General features: G+C 38.8%; 1 protein-coding gene across 3 annotated transcripts in view; it reads right to left on the bottom strand.

Moving 5' to 3' along the window:
- Positions 1-12,547, bottom strand: part of LOC117296470 (SH3 domain-containing kinase-binding protein 1-like) — a 32,967-nt gene that overhangs the window by 18,801 nt on the left and 1,619 nt on the right. For 2 of the 3 annotated variants that reach the window (XM_033779416.1, XM_033779414.1), the window contains exons 2-6: positions 6,886-7,043; positions 5,139-5,259; positions 4,340-4,597; positions 3,641-3,822; positions 2,541-2,697 (exon numbers count right to left, since the gene is read on the bottom strand). In XM_033779416.1, the coding sequence (XP_033635307.1) occupies positions 2,541-2,697; positions 3,641-3,822; positions 4,340-4,597; positions 5,139-5,259; positions 6,886-7,043 (876 nt within the window). The remainder of the gene's footprint in view (positions 1-2,540; positions 2,698-3,640; positions 3,823-4,339; positions 4,598-5,138; positions 5,260-6,885; positions 7,044-12,547) is intronic. The other variant, XM_033779415.1, reaches the window with a different exon arrangement.

The raw sequence follows: 12,547 nt of genomic DNA on the forward strand, positions 1-12,547 counted from the left end.
GTATTATTTATATCGTATTTTCATTTTTTTTTTTAAGTTTGGCTGAAGCGTGCTGAAATGAGGTCTTTAGAATGCTTTTTTATCTTAGTTTTAAAATTACGGTCTTGTCCTGATGATTTTTGTAAATTTTATCTGAAGGTACATGTAAAAATACCATTTATACCATAGGTCCTTTTGGTTGGTAAGCATTGTGCAACAAGTCTATTTTCACATTTTAAATTTTGTTAAACCGGTCAGCACGATTGCTGTAGTGTTAAGCAAAACTTTTCTTTCCAAACAGTTTGCTGATTCATCCCATTCAGAAAACCTCCTCATAATTACTTAACCTAACGCACACCCTCACCCAAAATGAGTCATGACAAAGTCTCCGACCACCCTAACAGTCATTGAATCAGGCCTACCTACACATACTGAGACGTACTGCGGGTACTCACCCTTTTCTGACTTCACTATGTGTCACACCAAGCCGCTAACAACAAATAACATCAGCTCAAATTACAAACAAGTTCCGTTGCATTGTCAAAGAAGCCACACTCAGTAACCGTTTAACGCTAATTCCTATTCTTTTTCGCACCCGGCGACCAGCTACTAGTATTGTTCTTTGCATCTTTTTATTTTCCATCGGCTTCCTGATTCTAGGCAGGAAGTTGCCATAGGGGGTGGGGGGGGGGTTTCTCAGGATGTATGGACAATATTGCTATGGCAATATGATGTTGAATGATGGTGACATTTGACCTTTAAGGAGACCGTTGGACCAATTGATTATTTTTGTCTGACGTAGAGTGGACATTGCCAAGTTTCACTTCCAGGATACACAAAGGCAACTAAAGCAGCACACTGTGCAAAGTTCATTAGTCACTATACAATATACATGATGTATTGGTGTTGTGATAGTCTCTGGTTATATGGACAACAGAGGGAGCTATACTATTCAATCATCACAGAACATTTTATGCAGACCTTGAAATTAGGTTATTATCCTTAAGATCGCAGGGCTAGCCACTTGTCAATGTCAGGCGTGTATGCTTCATTTTTGACAAAGCAGGGGGGCACCAATTCATTTTCTTCTTTATAAAGGACAACCTATGAGGAAATTGTACATTTACACTGGAGCATTTCAAGGGCACCAAGGCAATGACCAGGGTGCGCAGAGGCAATTGCCTTCGTTTGTTTGCCTCCGGGAAGTAACTCAGAGAATTAGAAGTAGCTGTTGTAAACCAAAAGGACCTGTATACATGTTGTTAACGGCCTGATGTTCCGACTCTAGTAGAGTTTCTACGTATATTCAGCTTTCGACAAAGACTCTGCTAGGGTTGAAACAACGGCCATTAAGCATTTTTTGTATTATTATTCAAATACACAAGACGGTCGGACTTCTCTGGTCTTGAGTTTACTGGCCGTACACTTAAAACATTGGCATCAGGCCCAAAATCCAGTGTAAATTTTGAGCTCCGCAATGCCTTCAGTTCACTTACATTTGTGCATTCTGACAATACATGTACCTCTTTTGCGTAGATTCATTATGTACGATAGATTGGAAACCAATAGTGTGAACACACTTTCACATTCATTTATGAAACTATCAGCCAGGGCTTAGTAATAAAAGAAATCAAAAGCAGTTAAGTGGAACTGATTTGATGAATCATGTATCGCGCTACAGATCTTTTATATGGCACTCTACAAGAACACAAGGAACAACAAGATTAAACAAAAAGAAATAAAGAAATTCATTTGCACAAACAGCGGCCAATTTCATAGAGCTGCTTAAGCAAAAAAATTGGTTAAGCACGAAAATAGCTCGCTTATTATACACATGTTACAGGCCAAAATTTCACGCCATATTCTTTGCTTGTGACTGGTGTTTAGCTGTTGTCTACTTAGCATAACAATTGAGTTGAGTCTTGGCCGGTAAACTGATTTTACAAAGCATAGATTTTTTTGCTTAAGCAAAATTTTGTGCTTAAGCAGCTCTATGAAATTGGACCCAGATCATACGTGGGGCAGCATGCTTCCGAGCAACAGTAATTTGGTCACTTTTATTACCCCTGACCTGCATGATTTGTCTTTGTTTTTTAACCCTTCTGGTTGTCGTTCCCATTTGGTTTTGTTCTCCTCCTGCATGCTTCGCCCTCTATCGCCCTCTTACAGTGTTTAATTTTTGTTTTTGTTTTGTTTTCTTATTCAAATAATTTATTTATTTAATTTAATTTAGTATTTATTTTCCTTATTTCTTTGGTTTGTTTGAATTGGTCAAATAATTTTTTTTTTAAGTAGATGCAGCTTCCCTGATAGCACTAGAAAGCTTGTTCCACTACTTAGGGGGGCAACAACAAAGAATAGATGTTGACGTCACAGCTCTGTTTCACGGAGTTCAGCACACCTCATCCCTTCCGAAATGTTTGTTGCAAATTTGTGACATCAAAAATTTGCATCCCAATTGTATGAACGGGGCTTGACTGTTCCTTTTGGTCTATTATTTGATCATTCAAATAAATATTAATGAAACTTGTGAGATTCGACACATTTCAAAAGAAACTTACTTATTTCTTCAAAGTCCTGCTCTTCTTCTTTCTTGTCTTTCCTCTCTTCCTTCTTGTACTCTGGTTTAATATCTTTCCTCGGCTCAGCCTTCTTGGTTTCTACTGGAGTCTCAGAAGACTTGGCAGAAGGAATCGGAACTGCTCTCTTCAGGGAAAGCTGGTGGTTGAATTAAACAAGAACATCTTAAAGGATTGTTACAGAATTGAAAACAAATTGTGAAGAACACAGATTTACATAAAACTTACACGGTCTAATGATGATGATAGTAGAAAACACCTCTTCAAATATTTTTGTCTGAAATATCATATTTGATCAGAAATAAATAAAACCAACTTCCAGTTTGGAGTTTATCACTCAGTGAGCGTTTTATTCATTTTTGTTTTTGCATTGATGTCATGCAAAATGTGGTATTTGTCAGTTTATGTATTACATAAAGTGCTAACACTGCCAGCAACTGTTTTGTTAGCAAAAACTAATTCTGTAATGTTCCTTTAACTGATGTACAATCCGCAGGACAAAGCATCAGGGTTATGTAAGTGTCTTGCTTAAAGGATTCGGGTACTTTTTCAAAATGTCCACAGATTTACATTAAACTTACAGGGTTTGAAGATAATGATAGTGGAAAGCTTCCCTTCAAATATTACTTACTAAGGTTGTGTAGTTTTTGAGAAATGAGTAAAACAAGTCACAAAATTATTTTAGCATGTAAAGTCCCCTTAACCAGTTATGATATTATACCAAAACCATAACTGGTTAATACGTTTTCACATGCTAAAACTGAGACGAAAATTATTACTTTTACTCATTTCTCAAAAACTACAGCTCCTCAGTCAGTAAAATTTCAAGGGAAGCTTTCTACTATCATAATTTTCAAACTGTGTGAGTTTAATGTAAATCTGTGGACATCGTGTTTTTTGGTTAGGAAAAAGTACATAGACCCTTTAAGGACAGAGGTGTCATGACTCTGGAACCCACACTCTGCTAAACAAAATCACCAGTGCTAGAGTCCGATGCTCTTATCCGCTCAGCCACGACACAACCCCAAATAGCGGGACGTATGGGGTTTTACCACAGCGAGTCCGAGCTGTCTCTCACGTACCCTTTTCTGTGCCAATTCACTCGACCTTGCTGCTGGTGGGGTCTTGGAGTGATCTGCTGTTGAATTTCCACCTGTTTTCCTTAATTTGACTTCTCCACCAGCAAAGATGTTACCAAATCCGACTCCTTTGACTTTTGGGGGTTTGGCCTTTGGAACTTCGGCTGGGGTCTCATCTGAAAGAACTAACATACATTTGATAAGACTGTAAAACCTGAGCCTAAATCCAAGTTAAGAAATAGTTTGTTTCAATTTCTTTAATTTGTAAACATGAATCTCCCAATGTGAACCACCCTAAAAGATTCCAATTAACTATTTCGCTTCATTTTTTTTTAAAACACAACTTTTTAGGTGCCAAGTTTAAACATGTGTTAACAAAATAAAATGTCCTTCTCTTGGTAAAAAATAACTGTACATGGTCTATACATAAACCTTCATCGCATACATTGGTTGGTACCGGGCCAACAGAAGGTTACAAGTTTAATCACAGTTTATCAAACAATGGGCAGAACAGTGGACGAGTGCCTGCCTAGAATTCAACCCCATTTTTGTCATGGCAGAATTGTGATTGTGAATTGTGACTGTGGTCGCCTAATTGTGAGATCTTTCGCCAACCTCTATACACCGGCCGATGCCAAGAAATTGCACACACCGCTCGGTCTCGGCTATAACTGTAACTCAGGTATTAAATGTGATTTTTACCTGGTCTCTCTGTGCTTTTAACTTCGGCCCCATCCCCAGCATCCTCCGGGCCAACCGCTTCATTCCCGTCGATTAACGACACAAAGTTAGAAGGAAACATTCCTTTCTTTCCTCGTAGAACGCCTTCCCACCATCCGTCTTCTGGTTGGCTGGTTACACTGATGACCTCATCGACCTGTAAGCCAATCTCATCATCCTTCTGGGGGACATAGCTAAAGACAACCTTTGCTCGAATCGCCTTTCGCTTCTCTGAACCCTCTGTTGTAAGACAGAAAAAGTAAAACTAATTTTGTCAGGCTTTTTGCACTGGACACGCAGGTCTGATACTTCACGAAGGCAACGAAGGCGATCATCTCAATGCCCCCTGGTCATTGCCTTAGTGCCCTTGAAATGCTATCGCAGAATATTACAGGTCCTCAAGGTGTCCTTACCAAGGAGGAAATGCCTTGGTACTCTTGCCCTTTCAAACACGAAGCATTCAGGCCTGTATTTACTCAAAATACATATCAACATAAAAACTTACTTGGTAATGAGGAAGGGAGAGCTGTTGATAGTAAACCATTGTAAGAAACCATTTCCTCTGAAGTAACATAGTTTTTTGAGAAAGAGGTAATTTCTCACTAATATATTCAATCTGAGAAAGACTTCAGGCAAATGCTTAAAGGCCCAGTCCGAAGGCAAAGTGTCTCTTAAACCTTGTCCGAGTGCACAAAATATTCAAACTAAAGTGGATAAAAAAGTAACCCCCACCCTGCCAGATTGTTGAACACACCTTGGAATGAACATTCCTTCTACGTACCTCTTCTTAAGACCTCTTGTGATTCTCCATTAACCGCTTCAGGAGGAGGTGGAGTTGGAGCCTTGGCTCGAACAGCAGCTGCCTTCTCAGGAACTGCCTTCTCAGGAACTGCCTTCTTGAGCTAAAAAAAACGACAACGAGAAAAAGGATTTAACAGGTTTGTACCACTGATTTGTAACAGATTTGTACCTGAACTGAAAGCAGCAGCACTGGCTGTGGTTGAATTGGTGTCAATGATTCCAAATTTTGAAGGGGCATCGAGGCCTAAGACCAGCTTTAGAGATTATGGCCCCAATGGCGCTCATGCACACCCCTATGTTCCGACAGCTCCTGAGTGACACGCCTACATTTCAACACCCCTGTATTCCCACACCCTAGATGCTTTTACAACAGTATGTTCAGATAATCCCACACCCCTACATGTACATGTACAAAGTACATGTTCCCTCACATGTTCATTCGACATAAATGTTCTGGAACCCATGTTCTGAAACCCCTAGTTCCCACATCCATGTTCCAACACCCCTAGTATATTTTACTAATCCCAGCCCTGACCCTAGTGAGTAAATCACAAGGGGGCTGTGGGGGATCATAGGGTTTTCGGAGCATAAACAGTATGGGTGTTGAAATAGAGAGCAGTCAATGTGCGGTAGCCTGTTGTTTGTTTAAATGTTGTACTGTCCCAATGAATGAACATGACAAGTGAAAATGTACCTGCATGAAGATCCGTACAGCCGTATACCAGCAGTTTAAGTTGAATATTCAGTAAATATTACATGAACACCAAAATGAATTCTTTATCCCTCGATGCAAATTTAACATCTATTAAATTGTTATCAGTCATTGTCAGTACCCGCTGCTAAAACATAGTAGGATTTGAACTGACTCTAGCTATCAGGCAATCTCGGTGGTCTAGTTGGTACATGACACTGCTCTAGAATTGCAAAGGTCGTGGGTTTGAATCCCACCGGAGTAACATGCCTGTGATATTTTTTTTACAGAACTAGGAAAAGTACTGAGTATACAGTGCTAACATACATTGATAGTGTGTAAATGGGTAAAAAATTTTTTTTAAAGGATTGTTACATGTAGCATACATACGAATATATACACAGTAATGTTTATTGACCCATTTAGATCGGTTTCCCTTTTGGTTGAGGACATCCTGCGAGGAAAGACTTCATGACCTCACTAGATTCTAATCCATTCATTTCATCGAACATAAAAAGGAAGGAAGTTGAAGTCCGCTCTATGTATATTTAAAAACACTTTGTCATTTTTATTCCTTCACTTTTCAATATTATTTGGTTTTACCCTTTTAATCGATGTGTGTAAGCACTGTGTCCTCGATACTTTGTCGATCTCTGTGAAATAAACTCACAGACATTAATGTGTATTAAGCCAGGTTCATACTTCTTCCTGCGAATGCGAATGGGATACGAATTTTGACTTCACAGATTCACAACGAGCTGTGCTCAATTCCCGCGAAACATTCTTAGAAAAAATAGCCCTGTGATGTCAAAATTTGCTTCGCATTTGCAGTAAGTATGAACCGGGCCTTACTTTAGTGGGATTTTAACCCACAACCTTTGCCGCTCTAGAGCAGAAGTCAAACCAGCATGACCACTGAGCTTGCCAAATAATGTAGCTAGGGGCAGCTCAAATCCTTTTAGCAGCAGGTTCTGCAATTACATACCTCACTAGTTTTGTCTTACATCTCAATAAAGTTTAGTAAATTTGTACGTACCTCAACAAAGTTATCAGGGAAGAGTCCTCGCTGGCCGTTAAGCTCTCCTTCCCACCATCCTTCCTCCATCATGTTAATATTGGTGATGATTTGACCTTCTTTAAGAGTCAACTCGTCATCTTGAGTCGCTTCATAGTCAAATGTCACTACAGCCTCCGCTGTGAATAACAAACAAGGAATAATAATAATAATAATAATTATAATAACAAAACTTAACACACGCACACATATCCACTGATAGAGTGCCCAAGGCACCTACAATAATACAATAGAATAACTTACAAAAATCTAGTGAAGTTGTAAAAAATACAACGGTGTTGTACAGTGTTGTTCATGCCTTATTAAAATGACAACTTTCTAGATTTTTCTGAAGGCAAACAAAATCTGAAAAATAGGTACATGTAAGAGTAGGAAGAGTACATGTACCATGCCTGAACAAAACCATGTCTGGTTGTACGTTTACAGGTGATTTAATGGCGATGATTAAAATACAGAAATGAATATTCTTTAAAGACACTGGACACTATTGGTAGTTGTCAAAGACTAGTCTTAACAGTTGGTGTATCTCAACATATATTGCATAAAGTAACTAACCTGTGAAATATTGAGCTCAAACGGTCGTCGATGTTGCGAGATAATAATGAAAGAAAAAACACCCTTGTCACACGAAGTTGTGTGCTTTCAGATGCTTGATTTCGAGACCTCAAATTCTAAATCTGAGGTGTCGAAATCAAATTTGTGGAAAATTGATTAGCTTTCTCGAAAACTACATTACTTCAGAGGGAGCCGTTTCTCACAATGTTTTATACTATCAACCTCTCCCCATTACTCGTTACAAAGAAAGGTTTTAAGCTAATAATTGTTTTGAGTAATTACCAATAGTGTCCACTGCCTTTAAATTGAAAAAAACGAGGCTGACTTTCCAAGGGGGAACTAAATTGACAGTGGGTTGCCGCAAGACATGGCAGTTTGCCATGTTGCACCATGTACATTTTATGTATACCTTTCACCATGTTCCCTCTTTTTTCTTTGAGCCTCACAAATATTTTTAGTTGTGTTTCCTGCTTTTTGCCACTTTTGTTTGCAATATAAATCGTTGATGCTCCCGGCAGTTAGCTTTCACAGGGTGGTCAGGATAGTATTGTATCCTAGCACATTGAATTCAAGTTCTGGTGACTACATACGTCATCAGAGTTTGCTGGGTTCGAATCCCAGTCAAGAATGACACTTCAGCAAGACACTTAGATGCAATTGCATCTCTGCTGCATATTACAGGGGGAAAGAGAAGTGTGGAAAGAGATTTTTTTTCATTTATTGATTTATTAACATAAACAAAATTAGGGGGGGGTGTTCATTCTTGCACAAGGTACAGTCATGACAGTTGTGTTGTGTTGTTAAAACATGATTGATTGTCTAAATGGTAAAGATGGCCGTTCGCCAACTTTACACTAACTGGCAAGCCTGTATCGCACTTCATTTTGGAAAGGGCAAGGGCACCAAGGCATTATCTCATTTGTAAAGGGCATTCCCCTATGAGGAAATTGCAAATTTCTACTGGAGAATATCAAGGGGCAACAAGGCACTGACCAGGGGGCACGGAGGCAATCGCCTTCGTTGTCGCCGTGAAGTATTAGACCTGAACTGGTATGTAACATGAATTGATGTTCAGGATGTAATCCTTCATATATTACATGAGACTTGATTGAATGCCAGGGTACTTAAGAAGATTAATCTTTTAGCTTCGCTTCCTAGAAGTAAAAAAAAAACTCTCATTGTTCCCCAATGCAGGAAGTGATTCTATAACGATAATATTGTTAGGCCCAACGTACATGTAAGCCTAACTGTATCTCACTCACCCAGGGCCTGCATGTAATTTCATGGCTCTGCTCACCATACATTGTGCATGAAGTATGTACGCAAAGCATAAGTGCTTACAGAAGCAGGGAAAATGTCAATTGTATTTCACAACTTGTAATAATAATAATTATATATTTATACCGTAACACATTTCTGTGAATAAAGACACCCAAGGCGTACCAAGAGAGAAAAATAAAGAAGACCAGAGCGTCCGGGTTTATGTTTTTGTAGAAGCTCAGATAGGTAGGTTGGAGCTTGACCATTAAGTGCTTTGTAAGTAAATTTTCACCCCACAGTTAAAGGCAGTGGACACTATTGGTAATTGTCAAAGACTAGCCTTCACAGTTGGTGTATCTCAACATGCATAAAATAACAAACATGTGAAAATTTGAGCTCAATCGGTCATCGAAGTTGCGAGATAATAATGAAAGAAAAATAACCTTTGTCACATGAAGTTGTGTGCATTTAGATGGTTGATTTTGAGACCTCAAGTTCTACATGTAAACTTGAGGTCTCAAAATCAAATTCGTGGAAAATTACTTCTTTCTCGAAAACTATGGCACTTCAGAGGGAGCCGTTTCTCACAATGTTTTATACCATCAACCTCTCCCCATTACTCGTCACCAAGAAAGGTTTTATGCCAATAATTATTTTAAGTAATTACCAATAGTGTCCACTGCCTTTAAGCCAGATACTTCTACTCTATGCAACTTTAGAGGCCAAATTGAAAACTGTGGCTACAGTGCTATACGAGGATTGTTGAATGATACAGTACGTGTCTCATGCTTCAAAGCATATAATTCTGAAGTGATCAAACTACAGCCAGTTTTAATTCAGATAAGCCCATAACTCACTGACCGATGCGTTTATTTTGGACGCAACAAAACAATGTAATGTCTGAGAGAAACTCAACCAAACTGGTAACTTCCTCAACACACTGGTGTGTCAGGATCTAAAGTCTATCAATTTGTAGATATTTCAATATTGCTGATGTTTGGGCTAAGGACACAGTTCAATACGACCAGATTTTAATCTATTAACCAGCGACATCCCATACAAACAACAAAAGAGCCATAGACATTGATAGAGCATCTAGACTTCCTGCAGGCACATTTAGAAGTGTGTAAACTAGCATGACAGGTCAACAGAAGAAAACACAACGTCTGAGAACTATGGAAATTACAGATCTGTTGATCAATTTTTGATCCATTGAAGATGGGGGCACGTCTCAGTCTTAAAACTTTTGATATGATATTTGAAAAAAAAACACTTAGGCCTACAAAGTGGTTTCTCATTCTTGACCAATAGGCCTATAGTCGGTATTTTGTCTACTTGGAAATGCTCAGGGCCCAATTTTATTAAGCCTATAAAGCACAAAAATTTGCTTAGCATGAAATTTCTTCCTTAAAAAAAACAGGATTACCAACCCAATTTCCACGTGATTTTCAGGATTTATAAGCAAACAACAGCTGAATGCCAGTAACAAGCATTAATTAAACAACAAATTGAAATTTGGTTGGTAATCCTGTTTTTATCAGGGAAGAAACTCCATGCTAAGCAAATTTTTGTGCTTACAGGATTTATGAAGTTGGGATCCATGGATTGTTGTACATTTACCTGAATCCAAGCCTGATACTTCACGGAGGCGATTAAAGGCGATTGCCTCCATGCTCCCGAGTCATTGCCTTGGTGCCCTTGAAATGCTCTGCGTTGAAATTTATAATTGCCTCATAGGGTACCCTTTACCACAGAGAAAATGCCTTAGTGCCCTTGCCCTTTCAAAAACCAAGCATACAGGCCTGCAAAACTGTAGGCCTACAGCTTTGATTAAATGAAGAAAAGGGGAATGTCTCGCGATTTCTCATTTCGTGACCAATCTCGCTGTGCCGGGAAATGCCCTTGAATACACCTTAAAGGCAGTGGACACTATTGGTAATTGTCAAAGACTAGCCTTCACAGTTGGTGTATCTCAACATATGCATAAAATAACAAACCTGTGAAAATTGGAGCTCAATCGGTCATCAAAGTTGAGAGATAATAATGAAAGAAGAAAACTCCCTTGTCACACGAAGTTGTGTGCGTTTAGATGGTTGATTTCGAGACCTCAAGTTCTAAACTTGAGGTCTCGAAATCAAATTCGTGGAAAATTACTTCTTTCTCCAATACTGTGGCACTTCAGAGGGAGCTGTTTCTCACAATGTTTTATACCACCAACCTCTCCCCATTACTTGTCACCATGAAAGGTTTTATGCTAATAACTATTTTGAGTAATTACCAATAGTGTCCACTGCCTTTAAAGGAACACATTGCCTTGGATCGGACGAGTTGGTCTATAAAAAGCGTTTGTAACCGTTTGTTATAAAATGCATGGATAGAAAGATTTTTTACAAGTAGAATACAATGATCCACACAAATTTGATTCGAAATTGCATGGTTTTCCTTTTACTCTGCGTACTAACACGGTCTGCCATTTATGGGAGTCAAAAATTTGACTCCCATAAATGGCTGACCGTGTTAGTCGACGATGTAAAAGGAAAACCACGCAATTTCAAGGCGTATTTGTTTGGATCATTGTATTCTACTTTTACAACATCTTTCTACCCATGCATTTTATAACAAACGCTTACAGCCGCTTTTCAATGACCAACTCGACCGATCCGAGGCAACGTGTTCCTTTAAATTCTTTGAGAAGTCACTGTATATATATACAAACAGTGTGAACATGTGTAGTAAGTACTAGTAGTCTGAAAATGAAACCCCTGAAGTGTTATTTCAAATCTACTTGCTCTCTTGTTATGTAAATCAGATTCAGGAAGTGTTTCCAAATTTAGATTGTGTGCTTCTGTGGAAACGCAAATTACCAATGCTTGTCCTGAAGATTCGACCATACACATGAAGCATAGTTTTTCTTCACAGGCTGATGGAGCTAAGATGGTTTAAGGAATGAAATAATGGCCCAGTGACCAGGAGTAATAATGTTGAAGCGCCACTAGCGTAACTGAGTGACAAATTTGAGCCCCAAAAGAAGAAATCATTGTATTATTATTGTTAAAATGCTCTATAAAAAAAATCAAGAGTTCAACAGCTGGTACGTTATAAATGATATGGATACAATAAGCACCACTGACACTGAGACTGAGGTGTCGAAACAACACCATGTCCAGTGTAGCATCATTCAAAACATAACCCATTCACACCTGTCACATAATTCAACCCTGGAGATACTTGGCTCAACTGAGAGAAATCCTAGAAACAGAGAAAGGTGACCAATTAAACAGTTTTCCTAACTGACAAACTGTCATGACTGTGAGGTTCACACTTCACCAGATGTGAACAATTGAAGGGTTGGGTTGGATGGTTTAAAATAAAGTGTGGAGTGGGATGTATTGCAGTGATGATACTGATTACCGATTAGCTGATAGCAAGAGATGGGTACTGTTTATTGGTGAAATAAAAGTGTCAGTCAATCATTGTTGACCTCAGATGGTCAAACGGCAATAACGAATGGCTGATTTTAAGTTATTTGGGGTTTTCAATTTTCTATCATGTGCATACAACATGCATTCAAGGGTTGATAAAATCCATTGAACTATCGTCTTAAGGCCCGGTCCCACTGCAGCGATAACGAGAACGATAACGATAATTACGGAAAGAGAACGCATTCCATTGGTTGAATGAACGTGTGCGTATTTCGCGTGGAGCAATTCAACCAATAGAATGCGTTCTTTTTGCGTGGTTAATGTTATCGTTCTCGTTATCACTGCAGTGTGACTCGGCCTTTATACTCTAGATTGAAATTTTGCAT

This window comes from Asterias rubens, chromosome 11 (genome assembly GCF_902459465.1).
Source record: "Asterias rubens chromosome 11, eAstRub1.3, whole genome shotgun sequence".
In the NCBI taxonomy this organism is placed as follows: domain Eukaryota; kingdom Metazoa; phylum Echinodermata; class Asteroidea; order Forcipulatida; family Asteriidae; genus Asterias; species Asterias rubens.